Source organism: Aythya marila, assembly GCF_965140915.1.
Source record: "Aythya marila genome assembly, chromosome: Z".
NCBI lineage: Eukaryota > Metazoa > Chordata > Aves > Anseriformes > Anatidae > Aythya > Aythya marila.
Genome location: NC_139080.1, coordinates 26,222,751 through 26,246,751, shown reverse-complemented (window position 1 = coordinate 26,246,751; position 24,001 = coordinate 26,222,751). Strand labels below are relative to the sequence as shown.

Below are 24,001 nucleotides of genomic sequence, written 5' to 3'. Positions count from 1 at the left end.
AAATGTCATGAGCAAAACTTGCCTATTCTGTTTCACTGACAGCTTTGTACAATAGCAAACTAGAAAAGAGACGTAAGTGCTCACATTCATACATCAAATTAAGATGCAGAGACTCCTCTATTATAAAATTCTAATTTAAAGTTACTTATTTATGTGCTTTCCTTAAAGGTCAGATACTTTATAATTTTAACACAGCTATGTGAATATGTCATTATTTTATTCTATATGATGTGCACTAAAATGGGTGGGTAGGACAAAAATGCATTTTTACTTGTGTTTTTATTATGTATCTGTAATCTTATTCTATAATTTTTATTTTTTTCTGCTCCCACCATTTCCAAATCCCATCCACACTCGAAGAAAAATAGAGGCAAAAATAAGGTATACAATGCTGTGTAATGTTTACAAATTCTGTAAACTATTTAGTAAATTTTCACCTAAACAGTAGGCGACTACTAAAACTTGACACTGCAAGTAATACCATGATTGACACTGTTTTCCTGAATTACTAGAAATGTTTTTTTTGTTTGGTTGGTTTTTGTTTGTTTGTTTTTTTAAAGGAAAAGCATTACTTGATCAGGTAGTACAACATGTAGAAAGCAAAATAACTTTGTCTTCTTCTGATATGATACAGAATTGAAATACATTTTTATTTTTAAATTAAACTGTAATTCTGTTTATAAAATGTATTTTTTAGGCAATACACTTAAGAGCAGGAAGAAAAAAATGGTAATTGAATCAGGTCAAGGTCCTCCAAATAAAACATCAAAATAAAATCTATTGGAAGTTATATTTCAGTTTAACTGTACACTTATCTACAGAAACACAATTTATCAGTCTGGTTCTTGAGCTTTTTTTTTTTCTTCTGAGTTATAATGAACTAAAAAAAGAAAAACAGCAAAAATCTGTATTTCTGCTTTTAGACTAGTCACCTTTCCCCGACAGTTACTAACAAGTTTCTTAGAAAACATTCCTTTTTTTTTTTTTTTCCCTCCAATGACACAATGCCAGTACTATCCAAGTCAGATGAGAGAACATGGACTATTTAAATATTCAATTCACTAGCTCTAGGTCACACTTCTTTCAGACAGAAAATCTCATCATGCATCTTTCAGACAGCTGCCCTTTAAATTAAGGGACACAGAGGTATCACTGCTACAACTTGCTGAGCAGAGCTGTTTTTCACTAGCAATTGCTTCTACTTGACCAAGGAACTGCAGTGCCTACAACTGTCTTATACGCATTACCTATCCTGCAGGTAGATCATAGATGGTTTGGCTGTTGTCTGTTAACCTGCACCTATTTTAGGTACTTCATTAGGCAGAGTTAATATTCACAGCTTCTTTTGACATTGAAGAGGTCGTATTATTACCCCTGGGATAATAATATCTCTTGGCAGGCTACAGAAATGGTCTGCAAAAACACATCTATCCTCTATGCCATGCAGCCTTAGGCTGAAAATTAAGTGGGCAGTTCTTCACTTAAAAGGCCCTCAACAGCTAAATCTATTTTAAAAACTGATAGTCCTTTAAAACAAAGTGATCTGCAAAACACCTGCAGAATTTTAAGCCTGCAGCCTCCCACTCAGCTGGCAGTAACAACTCAATGTCTTTCTGAAAGCACACTGAAGAAACAGCTCCCATCAGAATATATGTTGAAAGGTCTCAATTTTAAAAACAAAGCTGCAAGTTTCTACTTGACCTTCTCCTGACACCAAAATTCCCTTGGTATGAATGAGGTCTAGAAGCAAGTCACATTTATTCAGAACCAAGATGTTAGCTTGCCTTTTCAAAAGCCAAATCCCCTGCCAGGGGATGGAGGCCAATTTTATATTTAAAAGGTCCAAGGCAGGTTGTCACCAAAAGATAGCATACTGCTTTTCTCTTCACGCTTTCAGATGTCTTTTACCTGCCTGTTCATCAGTAGTACAGCTCCAGAGCAGGTAGACTGATTTGTTAGTCTGGTAGAAATTTGTTCTAGGGAAAGTACATTGAGGTAATGGTGGAAAAGAATTTATAAACTAACAAGATCATCCTTTCTGCAGTGAGCCATTTAACTCAAAACCACATCGTAAGGCACTGGGTGGTAACTTCTACTTCATATAATCCATGCAGCAGTTGAGAAGAGCAATGCTTTGCCACCATATTCCAGTCCATTCAGTCACGATCTTTAATCTCAATCTGTTTTATTGTGATAAGGACATGGTCAACCTCAGGTTTGCTTTTATATGGTAAATTTTTCAGCTACACGAGAGCTCTAATATTCAGAGCTCAGACTACCATACAGAAGCACAAATGCTATCACTGGCATAAAAGACAAAAACAAGAAGGCCTGCATACTTTAGTGATTATGAGTTTCCCTTGTATTGAGCAGGTGACGTACCCACAGCCTGATAGACAACCAATTCCGACTTCTGGACTCGAATTTGCTTTCTATTACTTGCTTTGCCCCCTCCTTTCAAACAAACTTAACATACTAACTTGACTCTTGGATTACCAGTAGGTGAGTCTATCAATGCTGTATAATACAACCTGTATACTTTTTTCCCTTGCAATAAGTCAAAATTTAACAATTAACTGACTGCAATAGGTCAAGGCAAGTGTTAGGCTTTCAGTCTGTCGTGGTTCCGCTCGAGTGGGCAGCCGAGCTCCACCACAGCCGCTCTCTCACTCCCCCTCCTCAAAGAGGAATGGGGAGAAAATATGTGAAAAGGGCTCAAGGATTGAGATAAGGACGAGAAAATCACGCAATAATTATTGTAACGGGCAAAACAGACTCGGCATAAGGAGATAGTAAGATTTATTGCCTACAACTAACAAGCGAGAGAAGTGAGAAAACAAAGGAAAAAAAAAACAAAAGGCACCTTCCCCCCCCATCCACCCTTTTCCACCTCCTCCCCCCGAGCGGCGCAGGGGAACGGGGAATGGGGGTTATGGTCAGTCTACAGCACTTCTTCTCTGCCGCTCCTTCTCGGTCACTCTCGTCCCCTGTGCTGTGGGGTCCCACCCACGGGATGCAGTCCTTGATGAACTGATCCGGCGTGGGCTTCCCACAGGCAGCAGCTCTTCCAGAACTGCTCCAGATATGGGTCCGTACCACGGGGTCCATCCCTCAGGAGAAAACTGCTCCAACCTGGCTCCCCTACGGGCAGCAGCTCCTGCCAGATCACCTGCTCCTGCGTGGTCTCCTCTCCACGGGCTACAGGTCCGGCCCGGAATCTGCTCCGGCAGGGGCCTTCCACAGGCGGCAGCCTCCGTCGGTGCAGGGCCACCTGCTCCACCGTGGTCTCCTCCACGGGCTGCAGCGTGGAACCCTGCTCCACCGTGGTACTCCATGGGCTGCAGGGGGACATCCTGCTTCACCATGGTCCTCACCACAGGCCGCAGGGGACTTCTGCTCCGGCGCCTGGAGCACCTCTCCCCCTCCTTCTACACTGACCTTGGTGCAAGGCTGTTCTCCCACTCCCTTGACTCTCCCGGCTGCTGTGTGGCGCAGCGTTTTTTCCCTGTCTTAAATATGCTCTCACAGAGGCGCAAAACAACATCGCTTATTGGCTCGGATCTGGAAAACAATGGGGCCCTTCCCAAACATGGGGCAGCTTCTAGATCTTTCTCACAGAAACCACCCCTATGGCTCCCTGCTACCAAAACCTTGCCACGTAAACCCACTACACAGTCCAATAAGCAAGTGTAAGTGCTAGGGTTCTGTTCACAAAGATGGCAGTAATGCCTGCAGGTGGTATGATTCCAGGCTCTGTTAATTAAAAGAAAATCCATTCCTTCTCTTTGAAAAAGCAGCTTGTTTGCAGTGTTAGTAAATGATATCCAAAAAAAAAAAAAAGACAAAACATATCACAGAAGAAAGTCCGATTCTGACTCACAGTAAGACATGGACCACAGCAGAAGGAAACTAATGGCCTGTGTGCCATTGTTGAGCAACATTTTGAGACTAAAGAGCAAACATGCGACATCAACTAATTAATTCAACTTTAAACTATGATTGTTATGGCAAGCACCTAAAATAATATTGTGTGTTACTGGTGTATATAACTACATTCGCATATACAAGAAATCAGATTTACTTTCCAAAGGATCGGTGAATATATTTAAACAATTCAATAAAAAAAATCATATCCACAATCTTTAACAATAGACTTTATAACCTTTCATATGTTTTTACTAGAGAGAAAATGATAGTACTGAACCTTAATAGTTAGTATTTTAATGTCATTAAGAGTGACAAATGTTAAAGACAAAATTAAATCTGATTTAAAAACAAGAACATATATTCAATTCAAAGACCATTTCCATCCCACACAAAACAGGTGTTATCCTACTTTTACAATAATCAAAAATGCAGAATTTAAGGTGTATGCATTTTTATTTAAAGCTACTGAAATCAATCCAAAAATTCCACAAGATTTAGGCCTCTGCAGGAGTGATACGCATGCAAGTGGAATGTAAAAAGACAACCATTTAGTATACTAATAGAGAAGTCCTTTGTTTGTCTCAATGTACTAGTTTGAAGCAAGCAGTGATTTATGTAACAAAAAAAATTAGGTTCTAGAGAAGAGGATGAAATACAGCAAAGATATGCAACCCCCACTCTACACATTAATACAGTACCTGTGCGCTGAATCTGTGAACATCATCAGAGGCACTGACTAGATCAATGGAAGACATGGAGGAAGAGCGACTATAGGGCTACCAGAGACAGACAAAGAAAAAACCAAGTAATCAGAACAAAGGCACAACAGAGCATTCAGTACCAACTTGCAAGCACAAGATAATGAAGAAAAGGAAAACAAAAGCACCATAAGCAGCAAGCACAGCAGCAAATGCTGATTTCATGCACCTATTATGTATTATACTCCCAGCGAGGCACTGAGGAGCATAGTGTTTCCAGTAACACTAAAAGAAGTCAATAGATCAAGATACAAGAAACTTCTTTTTAAAAACTTTAATCAATTCCATAAATTTTGGTGAAGGAATCTTAAAAACTGAGGTTAGCAAATTTTTTTTTCTTTAATATCTCTGGCAATCTTGATACTAGTCAAGAGTATTCTAAATAAACACTCAAGTTAGTATTTGTTGAGCCAAGAGAGAAAACAGTCCTTCTACAATTCCAGCTGCTTCAATTGAAAATGAGTAAACCATTAAAAGTTACTAGAAACACCTGCAAAAATCAATCTCACCTACCAATACAAATTATATAGAAACATCAAAAGTCAGCCCATTGTTTTGAGAAAATCACTGGAAATATTTTACCTTTTGGACAAATCGATGAGTCCCCACAGCAGAATAAGCATCCCCAGAAGGTAAGGATGTTGGCCAGTGTAATCTGACCTTTTCACTTTGAGACTGCAACAAAATAGGTTTAATTATTGGTAGTCAGTTGCTACTGGGTGGACTACTAAACAGAGTGAGTCATCCGCAGTCTATATATTGGCTACCACATTAAAACACGAACTAATGGTATCCCTGTCAGGCATTAAGTTGGCATCCTGATTCTCTTTTAGGTGAACAAAGTATTTGTTCATTTATTTCATCTATACTCCCAGGTGTGTTCCTCGATTAAAAGAATTGATTGGCAGCATTAAGGATGCTGCATCAATGTGGTAGTAACAATCACTCAAAACTTATACTCTTGGCTAAGAGACAGCAACACAGGTAAACTCTTTGGGGTACTAGGTGTTCACTGAGAAGTCTAATACTTCTTAATCTAGTCACTGCGTTCATTACTTTTGTAAGCCTAGACACTTGTAAGACAAAGGACACAATCCTTTGTTATGCTCTCATTTTATATCCTACTACATATTCTTATACTCTGTATACTTCATGCCATGCACCTTAACCCTTTTTGATCCTTGCCACTTCTACTGCCAAAAGAACTTTAGAGCAGACATTTGTTTTTGAGAAACAGCTACAGTATTTGGTATTCTCATTTGAACAGGCATCAGTTACATACACAGGCAAATTTTGTACAGAAGCAATAAGAACTCAAAAACCACAGGCATTCAGTTAGGTTAATATTTACACTGTCCTTTTCTATGTGAGCTGCAAATTCATTTCCTAAAAATTAGTGTTAAACAACACTAGCTGCATGGTATAAATACTAAGAACTGAATTCCACTTAAAAGAATCGATATAAAAATCTAATGTTTCAGGAGATGTACCCTAGGACTGAGTTTATGTCACAGAAGTCTTCCATGAAGTGCCCATCATTAAAACATTTTTCAAGCATCAATACCTGTTCTTCCATTTTATCCTGTCTATCGAGAGCAGCTTCAACAGCATCAAAAAACTCTTCTTCATTAATCAGACTATTAGGACCCTCCTAGGGCATAAGAAACAAAGCTAGTTTAGAACTTTGGAGATATGAGAGTTCCATTTAAGTTCAATATTAGAAATATATATATATATATATATATTTTGCATAAAACTGACAGAATTAAATTCTTCCATAGACTTCAGTATTTTCACCAATATTTTTAGATTTCAATTCATCTGAAAAATGTGCTTGTTAAAAGGAAGTTATTCCCTTTAAATATAATTTAAGAGGTAGTTATATAAACAAGGAAAAGACAGGAAACTGAGCAAGTGTCAATACACTTGGACATCACACATAGGTTTTAATTAACATATATCTCTTAATGTTTATGGTGTGTGTCAGAAAAATGAGCATATTAATGTAATTGTGCAGTTATTTTACTTCCGAATATTCCAATGCCTTGAGTATATTTCAGATGCGCACTCATAAAAAAAACAAGATACAATACTAGGAATGATTTTCTTGATAATTCCTGGAAACAACAGTTTAACAAAGCAGCAGGTAGAGTTGAGTCATATATTAAAAACTCAGGTTTAATAAAAGAAGTGGTAATTTAAGAAAGCTAAGTTTACTGCTATCATTGCATTGTAAACCAAACCGTCCAGCAAATTTCAAAACACCACAATACGGATATCTGAGAGAAGCAGCAGTGGTAGTGGCCAGGTAGATGAAGCCCTACTTCCTCCATCTTTTTCTTTTAGTCAGCAGAAACCTTACATTCAAATACCTTTTAAATACCTCAACATATTGCTACTATTACTCAGGCTATGATTTTTGCATAGAAACAAGCGTTTGAGTAATGATCACGAAGGGTTCGATTTCTTAAAAATTATGCAAACTGCATTATAGGTGCAATAGCTTATATTATTCTTTAGAAGGTGTTTTAAACATTGTAGAATTTGACTAAATACCTGAGGAAGGAGCTGTTGAAATATGCAATTTAACAGCTGAAATAGAGCCTAAAATCACTGAACTTATGATCAGATTTAAACTTACAGTGACAAGTTAAAAGCCAATTGAATTTGAACTTCAGATTCTAGGATTGCCTCTGAAGTTAGGGTTTTCATATGCACATTACAGACCTACAGAGCTGACCCATTACAAAGGACAAGTACAAAACTACTGCATAGGAAAAGAATCAAATGTATGAAAAATAATCAAAATGACCAGAAATACTGGTAAACAAATTGCACTAGACAAAAGCAGAATAAAGAAATCTGAGGTGAAAACCAACTTGCATTCTACAAAATTAATTATTGAGATTAATCTGGTTTTCAGATTGCAAGTTGGAAAAACTGAAACGGCATGAACACTCTTACGCAAGCCAAACAGCTTGATTTACATATACACTCTTCCGAGAAGCAAGCCAATATTCAAAACCTCTGGCATTTTTAGAAATCTTAAGTGGAATTTGTACCTCATAGTCAGGTCCTCCAAAGTGGGACTTTTTCTTCAGTTCTGTCATAGCATTTTTGTATGCTTCTTCTGCTCTTCTCCTTTTCTCTGTCTCCTGCAAAATTACATGATCATTTGATGCAGCATGAATGAACTGGCTGACAACAGTACATATCCCAATCCTTAGAATGATAAGTGCAGCTTTTTTCCAATTAAATTTTCAAGTAATGGTTGCAAAGCTATGTCCTCATTTTATTCGCATGTATGCATTGTGTGTGTCCACAAATATCCATATATAATATAAAGCTTGGGAAGTTGGCTACCCTGAGGATACTTTTCATCATAGCTCTTTGAGGGCCAGAGCTAGTACCTGACTTATGGTTTATATAACCTCCTCAGCACTGCTTGGGCAGTGACAACAAAAGGTGAAGAGTAAAACTGGTAAAAAGCTAACTTGATGAGTGTTGCGAGATACTAATGAGTCACAGCATGTAAGCTTGTATCTGTAATTAGCTGGCACAGGATCCTTGTGAGTAATTGAATTAACTCCATGCAGAGACTAACAGCTCAACATCATTCTCTCATAATAGGTGTATGACTATACTAAAGACACTAGTGATGTCTATGTCACTGTGTATTTTGAACTAAGTAGTAGTAATGCTGGAATCAGCCTGGTATTTCCTCTGCAAGTTCTGGATACTGACAGATATTCCTAGTGAAAAAAGCTATGAACACTTTTGAAATTCTTGCAGAATTCAACTTTCTTACACAAGATGCTACTCTGTCCCCTTTCAAAATCACTTTCACATAGAAGAAAGTGTTAACAGTCTAGGTGACAGCTGGACACCACATAATGCTAGTTGCAGAAATGAGTGCAAGTATTCAGCAACCCAACTGGAACTTTAAAGACTCAGCAGAAAACTTAATCAAGACTGACAGGCTGAGTTTGCCAACTGGGAATTTGTTAGTTACATTCTCTATGAATGACATATTTTCCTGTTTCTAAAGAGACGCTTGAAAAGTAAAGCAGCATTTTTCGATGTGTTGTAAACATAGTAGAGTTTTCCATGGGAAAACTTCAAGGAAAAAAGCAGCACTTGGATGAAAACAGTATTACCTTCGTCTATTATTGTAGGCTTTTCCCTTCTAGAAACTTTCAACAACAGCAACAACTGCTAACAACATTTTACAAAACTTTGGAAGTTTACCTATTTTGAAAGTACCTGTAGAATCCTGAAGATACAGAAAGCATGACTCACGTAAGTCATTGACAGAAAGCATACATGTCTCACCAGAACTCTTGAAATGAGAAATAAACAAAATACTAAAATACCCAACTTGCCCCTCCCCCCCCCCCAAGCCCCTAGAAAGCCAAAATTCCATATTTTTCAGGCTTCAATCTTTGAATTGGATCTGTGAATTAATGATAACTCAAAAGTGTCAAAGACTGTCCTTCACTCCAGCTTCTCCTGATAACAAGATTAAATAAAACAAATTTGTGAAATTCTTTGATTGCACAGCAGAAAAATTACTGCTGTTATTAAAATTCTGGAAAATGGAATTAAGTTACAATTGTCAAATGTAAAAAAAAAACACAACCCTAAATGTGTTTTTTTTTGTTTTGTTTTGTTTTTTGTTTTGTTTTTTGCTAAAATGTAGTGTTCAGAAGATAGCTTGCACATTAACATCAATTAGTAAGACCAAGGGAAACAAGAACAGAAAAACGTTTCCTGTAGTCAAAACAAGAAAAGCATAATCACAAGGATATTGTTGTGACTAAAACAATGGATCCAATACTAGGGATTAAACATTTGGAAATATTTTCAGTTATAATTTTTAAATATGTTGGCCTCAAGTACAGTGGACATATACTTGCCATGCATCTTTAGGCAAAGATAGCATTCTACAACATGGAGGCTGTATTTTGTGACGTAGGAGAGCTCTCACTAATCATGTTTGCCTTCTTTCTGTCAAGTGAAATGCAGTCTGGAAACTAGTGGAGTGAGGTTAGAGAGGGAAGAAGAATGCTGGATTACAACAGCACTACACTCCTCATAAAAAAATAGTATTAGTAGCTTTTAGCTACTGACACAGATCCTGTTCTTCATGCAACAGATCTATACCAAGCAGAGCCTACAGAGTTGACACACAAAGGACAAACTTCACTATCCCTTTCAACTCTTGCAGCTGCTCTTCTGAACAGGCTTAGAACAGCTGTAAAACCTTCCCAGCTTGAACAAACACAAAGCTGCTGCCCAACTTTAGATAATTTACCTTTCTAAATCTCTCTGAGAATGTAGATTGAACTTTATTATCTCACAATATTTACTTCCTTCTCAGAATAGTGTAGGCATCTCCCAAGAAAACCAACAGGACAAAGATCAACACCCTTCTCTGCCTACATCTATTTATCAGATGACACCACCAATGCTTTTTGCTCAGATCCAAAGTTATACAAAAGCCTTTTACAGCCCTATGTTGAGCCCCTAAAGCAACATGACGAAAAGCTAAAAGCAGTCCCACAACAGAAGTGGAATAGACAATGTTAATAGAGTTGTAACTGCTGTATTTAAATTCTTGTGAATGGCATAGATGTCAAGTCACTGCTATTCAGGGAGTTGCAGGAGTCCCTCTGTGGGAGGTGGGACAGACATCATCGGTTTCAGCCAGCTCCAAAACAGACCCACTACAGTTAAGCCTATCAGCCATGTGTGGCATGTCTATGAAACAGCAAAAGCACAACACAGAAGAAGAGGGAACAATGAGCAATAAACAGCAAAGGGAATGTCAGGGCCAGAGTAGGAGGTGTTTCTCTACACAGCAGGTATCCACATTGCACGGAAGATCTCCACGTTGGAGCAGGGAGGCATTTCCTTAAGAAACTGTGGCCCATTGAAAGCCCATGCAGGAGCAGATCATTCCTGACAGGAACAGTGGCCTGTGGAGGACCTACCCTAGACCAGATTTCCCACAACCTCCATCCTACCCAGGGAGAGCAAGCAGAAGGTAGAGGGGGCTGCAGTGAAAGAGTAATGTTGAATTTGGAAATGGGGGAGGAAAGCTGTTTCGGGGGGGTTTTCTTTTTGTTTCCCACTAACTGGATCCATTTTAATTGGCAATAAAATTATTTTCTTATGTTAAGACTATTCTGCCTATGACAGCAACTGGTAAGCAATGTCCTCATCTGTCTTTTGACCTATGAGCTTTTCCATCCAATTTTCTCCTCTTGTTCTGCTGGGCGGGGTGGTAAGTGAGCAGATGGGTGGGCATTTGGCTGTTAGCCAATGCTAACCCACATTTCTGTATTAATGAATCCAATCAAGATCTCTTCTAAAAGGCTAGCAGTTAAAGGAATCCAAATGAAAGGCAATTTTATATTAAAATTACGGAATTTCAGATGCATGCTGCAAACAGCAAAAAAAATCAGTGACAAATATGACTAAAAAAACTTGTAAGCTTATCAAAGAAAATCTTTAAAACACCAAATTTTGAGAAGTCTTTGCTATTTAATTTCTGGAGAAACATGTCCAAATAAAACGTTTTAATGTATTTATTCATGATGTGTGAAGTATTTTGTTGAAGAATGATGTTACTGTCAGATGAGACCTAAACTGAAATTAATTTTTTTTAACCATTTGCAGCTAAAAATGTGGTTTAATATTAGTCTAGTGACAAATAACTGACCTAAACCAATTCAAATTCTGTATTAGAATACTACTCTATGACCAGAAAAATTCATTTAATCCATGCTATAAGCAAAGTCTGATCAACAAGAGAACCGTGCTCAGCCCAGAGAAGAGCAGGTTTTTGTGGGGGCACCTAAAAACAGTCTTCCTTACCACCAAGGTAATCATCAAGCAGACAGAGACAGACTTTTTACATCAGCCTATGGTACAAGGGTGAAAGAGATAAGCAGAAATAAGAGTTGCTCTCACTGGATATACAGGAAGACTTTCACTATAACATGGATAAGCTTCACCATAATGACAGATGAACAGAGCAGGCTGCTCAGAAAGGCTGTGCAGTCTCTTGTCTTGAAACCAGACTTAATAATGCCCTGACCATCCCTGTCTGATTTGAAACTCTTTGAGCAGGAGATTGCACTAGAGACTTCTTGAGATCTCTTCCAACCTGAGCTACCCTGTGACACCACGAACAACCTTCAAGTCTTGGATCTGCTGTAATTCCTCCAGCTACCTTGATGAATTGGTAACAAAGTACGCATTGCTGGAAGTGTGAATACAGATAGATAGGACCAGGCATTTGATATACAAAGAGCTGGAAGACGGGGGCAAAGATTCAAGCATAGATGTGTTTTGTCTGAATGCCTTCATTCTTTGAATCATGTATCACTAACACATACGGAGCAAGACTTAAGTGTGGTGTGCCATATGGAAACATGCTAAATTAAAAAAGCAGAGACAACGGCTAAAGGGCTGCACAGAACCCCTGTCAGAGATGGCAGGATTACAGAAATCAAAGCCTGAAGTACATCCCAGCCATGTTTCCAACACATCTCATAAGAAGAAAGAAGACGCCGCTCCTTTTTAGTTGCTGTAGTGGTTGAGCATGCTTAGTATGAACTATCACTGCCATCACACACCTAAAAAATTAACCATTTAACCAATTAGAGACATGTTTTATACTAATCCCTTAAGTGAAATAATTGATGAGACCTTTAAAGAGATATTTAAAGTTAAAACTGGTTGTTCACCTCATTATTGTCACCATCTCTTACAATTAAAACAGTTTAGATTCTCACATCTTTTTGGAAGCATGAATATTTATTTAGATCTCTATTAGAAGGCTGCAAGCAATACACTTATTACTATGGAATAAGTGTATCAGATTCTCTAGAGATATGAAAATATAGGAATACTAGCTGAACAAGGATTGCAAAAAGAAATATGATGAATATTACTGTATTACCAACATTCAGGATAAGATTTTAACATTTTATAGGAGTAATAGATAAAGACGACACCTAAAATTAAATACATAAAAATACAAGCAATACCAGGAATATGAAGGTTAAAGACAGCTCATTCAAAATTTCAAGCTAAACAAACATTTTTTCCACAAAAATAAAACAAAACCAGTCTTACCTTATCTAGCCTTTTTTGCCAGCTTTCTTCACGTTTTACCATTAGTTCAATACAATGAGATAGTGTAGCCAGGATTCCAGCAGTAGTTGCTTTGAAAGTTATAGCTTCTCCTTTAAAGTCTATGCCGTTAATTCCTTTGGGGGTCACATGTGGAAATACTAAAAACAAACATGAACCATTCACTGATAGCTGCCTTTAATTCAAATGAGCATTTTAAATGCATTGTTTATATTACAATTGCTTGAAGCAAATATAGTGGCTATAAAATTGATTTAGAAACAAAGATTATAAATGCCAATAATTTGCAACTATCCACAGGATAACGAAAGAGATTCAAAAGGAGGAACGCATCCCTTCAGCTTCATCTTGCTATACTGTATTTCAAGTCTGCTTGTAATGCTGTATTACTCTGCTCTCTGCAAACCATGTGGGTGGAGGGAGTGGTAATACTTCGTAACAATAGCAGTTTGACAGCTTGAAGTGGGGCCTAATTAAGACAGAGCAACCTTAAAACATATCTAATACAGTACTAAGAAAGGAACAATTTAAAAATGCAATCAAACCCAGAATGTAATATTCAAGGTTGCTTTAAGCAGGTAATTATAGATTTAAAAACCTCCAAGTAAAAAGGTATGTTATGTATAAAAGTATCAAATCTGTTGAATTATCCAAGTACTGTGGGGTTTTGCAATTCCAACAACTACTTTGTGCTGTCAACCAAGCCATCTGTTGCTAAGGCTATTTAAACAAGTCACTTAAAATGTGTGACAAAAAAAGTACCTATTATATGTCAAACTTACATGTAGGTTGACAGAATAACAAATCAAACACTACATATTAATGTCATAAAATATTAGAGAGCAGAACTAACACCCATGTTGAAGCTGACTGAGCCTAGCAAGTTAAAGTAACTCCTGCTATGCCATAGGAAAAGATAAAAAACAAAAACCTAGTGACATCACCCAGTTGGATATTGCTTTTTTTTTTTTCCTTAGTCTGACAGTGTGACACTGTTATGGCTTAAAAAGCTGAAATAAATATTTGTGTAAGTTTATCCAATATCTGTCTGTATGGGTGAAGTAGAGCTTTCAAGCAGTTCAGATCTTGTAGGGAAAAGAAATGCAATTGCTGTTCTCTAATGGTAGAGCACAGTGTCTACACTTAGGGAAAAGAAAGCAAACATCACATGGTCTTAAGCAATGGCTTAAGTCTCCAGAGGTTTTATACGCCCTCCTTTCACTAGGATTCAAACTTCTTTTTTCCTTCAAATAAATGATTACAGACTATATATTCCTTCAAATGCCTCAATAAGCATATATGCTATGGTAGAACACAGCTTATTTTTTCTTCTGCATATTAATCAAGAATACTCCCTAAAAGATAAAGATGGGGGCTGGAAAAAAAAAAAAAAGGAAAGTAAAGAAAGAAAAATCTGTTTCAGAAACAATAATGAGCAAAGGAACTCTCCCTCCCCCCAACAGCTGCAGAGGCAACACGGAGGAGGCTGAGCCTGAAAGTGGTATAAGCTGGCAAGGAGGCAATGCAGCGGATTCTCTGAGAATAACGAAAACCAGACAACGACAGCTTCACCCATAGACTGCATTTTTCTTAGGGAAGTGTTATACCACTCATTTGTCCTGCTGGTGTAGATCATTTCACATGCAGGCTTACCAGCAGAGCTATTCTGCTTATAGATGTGATTTTTTTTTTTCCTGAAGTACACAACATGCTAGACATGCTGAAGAAACCACCACCAGCTGCAACAAGTATAAAATCATTTCACAGATCTGTGTTAGATTGTAAGGGGAATGCACAGCCTTATTTCCTGGAACAAAGCCAGCTTTCTTTCCTGATCATCTTTAAGTCTCAGCTAAAATTCATTAATACTCTGTATAGCTTTGGCTGCCATATATTTTAAGACTTTATTCAGTGAATAGTTTCAAAGTAGCAGCAATATATACTCACTGCTTGCAATTTCACTCAGAGTCCCTTCAGCCATTATAACCCTGAACAAAAGTGAACTTGTTGCAGAAAGGTGCAAAGCCTATTTTTCTGAGAGGATCACTCAAGAGGTCCCTTACTGTGCATGGGAGTACTTTGATTCACTCCTCAAGAGTGGTTTTTCTTCCCAGAACACGTCTGAAGATGACCTCAAGCCCTGTTTCAGCAAATTAAGCTTCAGCAAATTAGAAATATTTGTCAGGAGATGATCTATTTGGAGAAGCTAAACATCTTTCTTATTCCTTTTTTTTTTTTTTACACTTTTATTTTTGTGTCAACTGAAAGATATAGTGTTTCAAGCTGAAATCTTCAAGTTCAAGTTAAAAGTTAATAGTAGAAGTGTTTTTATTGCAACTGCTCTTCTAGCTTGGTGATGAAACTACATCCAGTCAATTGAAAAAAGCTATGATTAAAAAAAACGTACAATCACAGAATATCCTGATGATTTTTCTCCTAATTTAAATTGAATTTCAACACTTCGAAATTATCCAGTCTTTTAAGTAGTTCTCTTTTCCTTCTCAATTGGTTTTTCTTTCCTTCCACTGTAATCAGTGTTTTATACCATGCTTTAGTCTTCAATAGCTCTTTAGCCTTTCTTTTCTACACCTCTAGTCTGTTAGGATACATCTTTTTTCCATCTTGTTCCTAAGATGCTGTTTGTAACCCTTACCCAGAAGTCCCAAGCATTATCTGTTCAATCAAATGTTTCCCAGGGAAACAGGAGACTTCTAATAAGACAGTAAATGGAAAAACAAAGTTCCTTCATCTTTTCCATGTTATACCACTTCTACATCTTATATCACTATCCTAACTCCAAATGAAAAAGAATAAATGAATGGGTCATGCACCCACCCATTTAATTATCTTCTGTTGTTGATCCTCTGTTGATAGCACTAGGATCAGTATGATTATTTTCCACCTTAAGCACAACCTCAGTATTTCAGTGATGACTGTGAATATTATTCCTCCAGCAGGACCACAGACATCCACCACAAATCCTACTGTGCTTTCTACCAAATTTCTCTTCTTCAGCCTCTCGATCACGTCCAACTTCTGTCTTCAAAGAGATTCCTGAAGTAGGTTTTACCCACTCTTCTTATTCTTACATAATATAAGCCCAGATCCACTCATTTTCCTCGAAAGATGGATGGGAACTCTTCCTGATCAAGATACAACATTCTTAGAATATAAGATCACAATAGGTAAATACACTGAATGGATGCTTTATACAAATTATCATTGGTTCAGTTACCAGATTTTCTAATGGAAAAGTGAGCAATAAATTCATATACACAGCTCTAACTCTTCACCAAAAGATTCTGGAAAAAACAGAAGAAAAAACCTCCCTGTCCAAAACATCACGTCTTCACAGCAGTGTAAAATCTAACTAGTCATGCTAACATTCTCCTTCAATCCAGGAAAGGTGCAGAAGGGAAAGTGCAAAAGACAATGTAAATATGATTCCTTAAACTAGTCTTAAATCTAGCAGTTTGACCACTAGACCAGTTGTAGTGGGTTTACGTGGCAAGGTTTTGGTAGCAGGGGGCCATAGGGGTGGTTTCTGTGAGAAAGATCTAGAAGCTGCCCCATGTTTGGGAAGGGCCCCATTGTTTTCCAGAGCCGAGCCAATAAGTGATGTTGTTTTGCGCCTCTGTGAGAGCATATTTAAGACAGGGAAAAAAACGCTGTGCCACACAGCAGCTGGGAGAGTGAGAGGAGTGAGGAACAGCCTTGCAGGTGCCAAGGTCAGTGTAGAGGGAGGGGGAGAGGTGCTTCAGGCACCGGAGCAGAAGTCCCCTGCGGCCTGTGGTGAGGACCATGGTGAAGCAGGATGTCCCCCTGCAGCCCATGGAGTACCACGGTGGAGCAGGGTTCCACGCTGCAGCCCGTGGAGGAGACCACGGTGGAGCAGGTGGCCCTGCACCGACGGAGGCTGCCGCCTGTGGAAGACCCCTGCCGGAGCAGATTCCGGGCCGGACCTGTAGCCCGTGGAGAGGAGCCCACGCAGGAGCAGGTGACCCGGCAGGAGCTGCTGCCCGTAGGGGAGCCAGGTTGGAGCAGTTTTCTCCTGAGGGATGGACCCCGTGGTACGGACCCATATCTGGAGCAGTTCTGGATGAGCTGCTGCCTGTGGGAAGCCCACGCCGGATCAGTTCATCAAGGACTGCATCCCATGGGTGGGACCCCACAGCACAGGGGACGAGAGTGACCGAGAAGGAGCGGCAGAGAAGAAGTGCTGTAGACTGACCATAACCCCCATTCCCTGTTCCCCTGCGCCGCTCGGGGGGAGGAGGTGGAAAAGGGTGGATGGGGGGGGAAGGTGCTTTTGTTTTTTTTTTTCCTTTGTTTTCTCACTTCTCTCGCTTGTTAGTTGTAGGCAATAAATCTTACTATCTCCTTATGCCGAGTCTGTTTTGCCCGTTACAATAATTATTGCGTGATTTTCTCGTCCTTATCTCAACCCTTGAGCCCTTTTCACATATTTTCTCCCCATTCCTCTTTGAGGAGGGGGAGTGAGAGAGCGGCTGTGGTGGAGCTCGGCTGCCCACTCGAGCGGAACCACGACACCAGTGCACCAGGAGGCTGAAACACTCCTTTATTCTCTTAGGAGGTTGAGCCTCTGTTTCCCCCTTCCTGGAGCTGTGACTGCAGAAAAAAAAAAATTAGTATGGACAGGCAACCAGTATTCAGCTACAGATTATTCTGGTATTCACAAGACTGGAGAGAATTTAAGAATGGAACCTGAAACCCGAGAAACCTAAGAATTAACAGCTGTTCTGATGCTAAGCTTCAGAAAAAGGTAATGTTTAAGATCAACTTTTTGTTATCAGCTAGCCTAGTAAGTTCTCTGTCCACTACACAAGCATGGGTGTCTCTTAACCTGAGGCTCCTACTTCTCCTGTTGCATGACTGGAGTCTTATGATTCCACCCGATAGTGGACATATTCCAATTCTTTCATTTTTAGGCAAGCCTTGCAGCGATCAGTTACTGCCTCATGAGAGGGAGTGGAGGGGCAGGCGCTGAGCTCTGCTCTCTGGGGACAGCGACAGGACCCGAGGGAACGGCATGGAGCTGGGACAGGGGAGGGTCAGGCTGAGGGTTAGGGAAAGGGTCTGCTCCCAGAGGGTGCTCGGGCACTGGGACAGGCTCCCCGAGGCAGTGGTCATGGCACTGAGCCCGCTAGAGTTCCAGAAGCATTTGGACAACGCCCTCAGACACCTGGTCTGACTTTTGGGTGATCCTGTGGAGAGCCGGGAGTTGGACTCGGTTGGATCCCTTCCAACTCAGGATATCCTAAAATTTTATAGAATCTTTAATACATGTAATTTCCTAGAAATCAAGCAAGGACAGAAAAACAAAAATGAAGAAAACTAAAAATGAAGCTGTTAACAGAATTGATGGGAAGTAAATGTAATGGAATGTAATCTATCGTAAGAAGTGGAGTTACAGAAGAAAAAAGGTTGAAAAGTGAGAAACAAAAGGGTTGCAGAATTCTTTTCCATAGTGAACTATAGAGTTTATATACAGGTACCCATAATACAAAATTTCTTAGAACAGAAATTATTGAATATTTGATACTGAACTTTTTCTAAGAGGAATGTGATTATCACTTCAAATTGTTTTTAAATACGTGATAAAAATGGACTCTTGCCATTTAAATTTTCTAAGATGACCAGATGTACTAGAAGTACACACTTCCTTAATGAAATTTCACATATTAAATGTGTGTATATAACAGACATACCAGAATAATGTAGAAATGAAGAAGTGTTCTAAAGGTAAATTAAGCTGAAACTCCTATATTATCCTAGAAAAATTAAGTGTGACAAGACATCTCTTTCAAAATGAATCATACAATGAAATTAAATATTTGCTATTGTTTTTTTAAAATATCTTTATATATTTTTTCTGAAATTTGTTCTAATGACTTAGTAGGTCTTAGAAATTTAGACTTTTTATATAGGGCTGGTGAAACTGACTTGCGTGAAGGTGGATGTTGCAAACTAGCTTATCTTTGCTGACAAGAAGCATGAAATATTTACTCAGAGCTTCAAAGTTATACACTACTTCTGACATCAGCACTGCAATTAGCAGTACAAGTATTTTATCACTGGAAAATCTACTCATGTGATTAATTCTGGTAGTATGTTGAAAAAACTCCTTCCTTCCATTTCCTTACCTCCTCATTCCTCGTTACAATTTTGGAAATACTCTAGAAAGAGCATCGTGCTAGGTCTGGCTAGGTTGGAGTTAGCTATCCCCACAGCAGTCCATGCACTGCTGTGCTCTGTACTTGTAGCTAGAACAACATGACACTGCATCAATGTTTTGACTACTGCTGAGCAGTGTAGACACATCATTAAGGCTGCCTTTCCAACCTACCACTCACAAAAGCCAGTAGGTTGGTGTGGGCAAGAGGTAGAGAGTTTGCTACCTCTTGCTAGGAGGACATTGCTAGGGCAACAGGCTCAAACTGTCACTCCATATCGTATAATGTCATGCTCAGCAATAAAAACTGAGTAAGGGGAAAGAGAAGAGGGAGACTCATTATGAAATTGTCTGTCTTTCCAACCAGATGCTGTGCATATTCAGGCCCTGCTTCTCAATATATGTCTGAACATTGCACACTGATGGGAAGTAGAGAATAATTGGTTTCTCTTTTCATTTCTGCAAAACCTTTGCTTGTTTTTCTTTACCTTTAATTAAATTGCTCCTTATCTTGACCCATGAGCCTTTTTTCATTATATTTTCTCCCCCTGTTCTTTTGAGAAGGGAGAATGAGAACTGTTGTGCTGGAGCTTAGCAGTCTGTGTGAAACCACCACTTAAATACAAGAAGGAAAGATGCAAGACAAGATGACTATAACACATTAGAAAGAAAATAGAAAACAAAAAATTGTTATTTTGCCGCATTTTCAGATCCTTGGTGAAAGTCTTTAGATTTAAAAAAAATCTTCTCAAGAAGCAGAACTCATTTGAGTTCTTCACATTCACTGCACAGATGGAGTAAGAAAACTATAATCGGATCATTTTAGATAAGAATCAGAATTCTGTTAATCATAGTATTGGAAAACACAGTTTAAAAATGCTAAAATTTTAGCACTTTGAGTGCTAAAATCAGAGAAAAATCAGTAACACAATATTGACTTAGTAATGTAGCCACAGAACATGGAAAAAACAATACTGAGGCATACCTAACTGGAAAAGCATTGTGTTCCACCATACTCCTAAAGCTGACAACACTTGCCAGAAAAACAAACTGTGGTTATCTATTACAAATTTCAGTTCTTACTACTTGAATAATGCATCCAGTTCAACAGAATTTTGTACTGGAAATGTACAAAATCATGAAAATCTCATGAAATGAGATCATGAAAAAGCAGCTCTGAGATTCATGAAAATTATCATGAAAAGCAGCTAAGAATGATAATTTTAACATGAAGAGCTTCCTGTCACATTTAAATAACATTTCTTATTTAATATCTTCTCACACAACAGCATAAATATCAGTCTTATATCAAGATTATCATCATACTATTCACACAAATATTCAGCCAAGTTTAGACACTTACATTTTTCCTTACTGCTGTTACTGTTATGTAAAAAATCCCCATCAGAACGCATTGTAGGGAAATCATCTTCATCGTCTTCTACCACTGAATTTGGGAGAGGGAGAATATGTTATTGGAGTAAAAAGGTTTTCCTTGCTTACTGAAGAACTGTAAAACCTAGGAGCATCTTCATGCTTAAGCAGCATTTATTTTTTTTCCCTATAATAAAAACCAGTCATGACTCCCCCCCATCTCCCCCCCCCCCTTTTTTTTTTTTAAACCATTTAAGACCACGACCAACATTACTGTAAGGAACTATTAGGAGACTAATGTTTGTTCAGTATCCAAATTTAGTACTCTATTTTATGGGAAGAAGAAAGTTCTGTTATAACTGAATAAACACGGAGTCACAATTCAGCTCTTCTATGTTACAGACTTAGTGAAAAAGGGGAATTGTTCTTACCTACCCTTATTACTACCAAAAGAGTCAGAGTGCCAGAACAAACTCAGGGATAAATAAAAATGCCTCATGGAAGTGTATGAGTATGAATACTAGCTGTGCTATGAGAAAAACAATTCAGATACATAGACATCCTCATCTGAGTCTACTTGGATCTCAAGTGTGCATTCAAGTGGTCTAATGCTTTAGCTCCAACCAATACGTATCAGGAGTACACAGTATGTCAGTATATTTGCCCTTAGGAAAGAATACATTGTTCCTATCAATTCAAACTGATATACTATTTTTTTGAAATAATGGTAAGAGATGCAGTGGTAAGCTAACTTGACTTCATCTTATAGGGAGATAAAAAATTATTGTTGTATAACATCAAGTGCTTAGAAGATGATTTATTTCAGTAAGGTTGACAGCTATGGGTTAGGATCAAAGTTAAGCAGCTTTCTATGGGAATCCAACTTCTGCAGTGTAAATAGTTAACATTATTTAAGCAGAAATATCTAGGATTAATTACTATATTAAAGAGCAAATTTAAGACACCTGTTTTCTCTATAGGACATAAAATGCTAAAGGAACTATTTCAAGGGCTATTTCTTACCATCTAAAAAGTTAAATTCTATGGAGCTCAGTGTTTTCAATTACAATTTTACCTTTATCCCTCTGGAGTTCATCTTTGGAAACAGCATCTGCACAGGCATCAAAGTATTTCTGTAAAGTATCAACTTGTCTACACAAGATGTCTCTAAAGGTTTCCATCTCTGCAAGCTTCTCACGTAAGCTATGGCCCTTCTGAAAATACAAGAGAGAAGTGCTTTAAATGTTTCTACATACTCTGCAAAAATTTAATGCCTAAATAATAATAAAAAAAAAAGGATTTCTGCAACAATGATGAACAAATCTTTTACATACTTCAAAGATATTTCAGAGATCAGTAGTTACAAAATACTGTTAGAACAATATGATTCCAAAAACCATATACAAGTGTATCTTCATTTTGTTCTTGGGTCTCAACTTTTCATCTCCACTGCACCTGCTACTTTACAGCATTAAACAAAAGCTTATTAAAAAACACAGTTTTGCTTGCTCCTAAGTTTGCAACTACGTGCCTGAAAACAATCAGCTCCAGATTTTTGTTCTAATCTTTATTCCCCTTTCTTGTGTTGCTCCTCTTCTGTTATCAAGTACAGCCCACTCAAGGTGGGATGTTAAACGTTTATACACATGGAAGAGGGAAAGTCATAATTTATCAATTTGCATTAAAAATCATATTTATTAATACACAGAACCAGCATTCCCTTTTGTTTAGAAGCCCTTGTACTATCAAGAGAACAAGAGAAAAGGTTAATGAATCCTCCCATTAGACTTCTCTTGCCATTGGAAGATAATACTGTAGTTTAAAAGGGACAACTGCACAGAGGCACATGAAAGCTTCCTGTAAGATCCATTAATCATCACATGTGTAACTATTAACACTAACAGCAAACCAAAGACTTGGTATTTTTTCCTCTAGTTGTGTGAATGAATCTTTGTGTAACTTTTCTTTCCATTTGCTAAAGTGTTGTATTTACAAACCAATATTAAGAAAACATTATTCACTAACCTTGAACGAAGAGGTGGATGTTGCAGAGTATCCACTTGCTCCAGAAACAAGAGACACCATGGAGCCATGGCGACGTAAGCTTGACTCTGATCCATAGCCAGATTCAGTCTGAAAAATACAAGCCACATAAAAACTAGAGTGGTGAGCCTTTTAATAAGAGGAGAAACCATGAAAACAAGATTAAAGTAATTTCTCCTAAAAACAGACCATTTGTTTCTTGTTAGGATGCAATAGGGCTTTACGGAAGTTATTTCTGCAAGTTTAAGATGTTGGTCTAGCATCTGTGAAGTTAATATGAATCTATTTTTTGTTATCATAATGATCTGAAAAAGCAGTAGTTATCTACAACCTGTTATGTACCCCTCAAAAGAGCAAGAAAACGTATATAAGGGTTCAAAAGGACAACGTTTCTATTCCTTTGCTATCTGCAATCTCTACCACGGAATATTTCTTTTACATGACATTCAAAAACCCTACAGTACTCTACAATTAATTGGGGGATTAGTATGGTCCAGTTTGAAGAAAATCAACAACTTCAGTAAATCCTTCCAATCATTGAAATAGCACCTTTTATTTTTAAACGAAACAAAATAGAGACTACAGAAAAACAGATGATGACTGTCAATAATTTCTTTTTCCAGGCTTCTTCAGCAATATTTTATATTAGACTAAAATTATCTTTAACAACAACAAAAAACATAAAACAAAACGAGATACAGAAAACAAATGAAGATAACAGTAAATTAAATGTTGCAAAAACATGAAAGCTGTATGTTTACTAAAATAGCCAGAAAAAGTTATAAAAATCTTAAGTTTGATGAATTCCCTTAAATAAAGAAATAGTTAAATAAAACTAGATATTGACCACCTGAAAGAAAAATATTTCCCTATACATTAATGTAAGTGGTCAGAAAAAAAGAAAAAGAAAAAATGATAGTTCAGATATTAACATCTGAAATACTGTTATTAATTTGATCAAGTGGACATCGACAACATTGTGAAGGACCTTTGACAGGTTTAAGAAATCACATGGTAGCAGAGAAATCCTGAAGGGACGAGTAGACAGTGATACCAAATGAATGACATGGAATAAGAAGCAAAAATAAAATCTAGCTGTTGTCCTTTTTAATGGGAAAATTGGAAGCTGCTTTGAAAACTGAGCAAAGTGCTGATAACTTAAGATAAAAAATGAGCATACAGAGTATCAAAAACAGTAAGGACAACATATTTTTTGAAGTATTTGAAACAAGATTTGGATAATATTGTGATGTATGGGACAAAGTATGTATACTTGGGTTACAAAAGGAGCAGTGAGAAAAACTGTGTTCCAGAAATGAAGGCATGAGCAAAGAGAAATGTGAGTCTCAGAGCGGTTAACATAATACTTCAACAAACATGACTACACAAGATTATTCATCAAGAACAAGCAAGAAAAAGCCAAGGGTCTGTGTCCATCCAGCCTGTTTAAAAAATGAGGCAGAAGACAAGAAAGAACTGAGGAAACAAAATGGACTTTAAAAGAAACAGGATGAGTATCAAAAGTAGAAGAGAAGTTGAAAAA

At 37.8% G+C, this 24,001-nt stretch overlaps 1 protein-coding gene across 2 annotated transcripts in view; it reads right to left on the bottom strand.

The window, feature by feature from the left end:
* Positions 1-24,001, bottom strand: part of CERT1 (ceramide transporter 1) — an 80,066-nt gene that overhangs the window by 10,051 nt on the left and 46,014 nt on the right. Inside the window, exons 4-11 of one of the 2 annotated variants that reach the window (XM_082783768.1) lie at positions 22,441-22,548; positions 21,491-21,629; positions 20,405-20,488; positions 12,831-12,988; positions 7,748-7,840; positions 6,250-6,336; positions 5,268-5,360; positions 4,626-4,703 (exon numbers count right to left, since the gene is read on the bottom strand). In XM_082783768.1, the coding sequence (XP_082639894.1) occupies positions 4,626-4,703; positions 5,268-5,360; positions 6,250-6,336; positions 7,748-7,840; positions 12,831-12,988; positions 20,405-20,488; positions 21,491-21,629; positions 22,441-22,548 (840 nt within the window). The remainder of the gene's footprint in view (positions 1-4,625; positions 4,704-5,267; positions 5,361-6,249; positions 6,337-7,747; positions 7,841-12,830; positions 12,989-20,404; positions 20,489-21,490; positions 21,630-22,440; positions 22,549-24,001) is intronic. The other variant, XM_082783767.1, reaches the window with a different exon arrangement.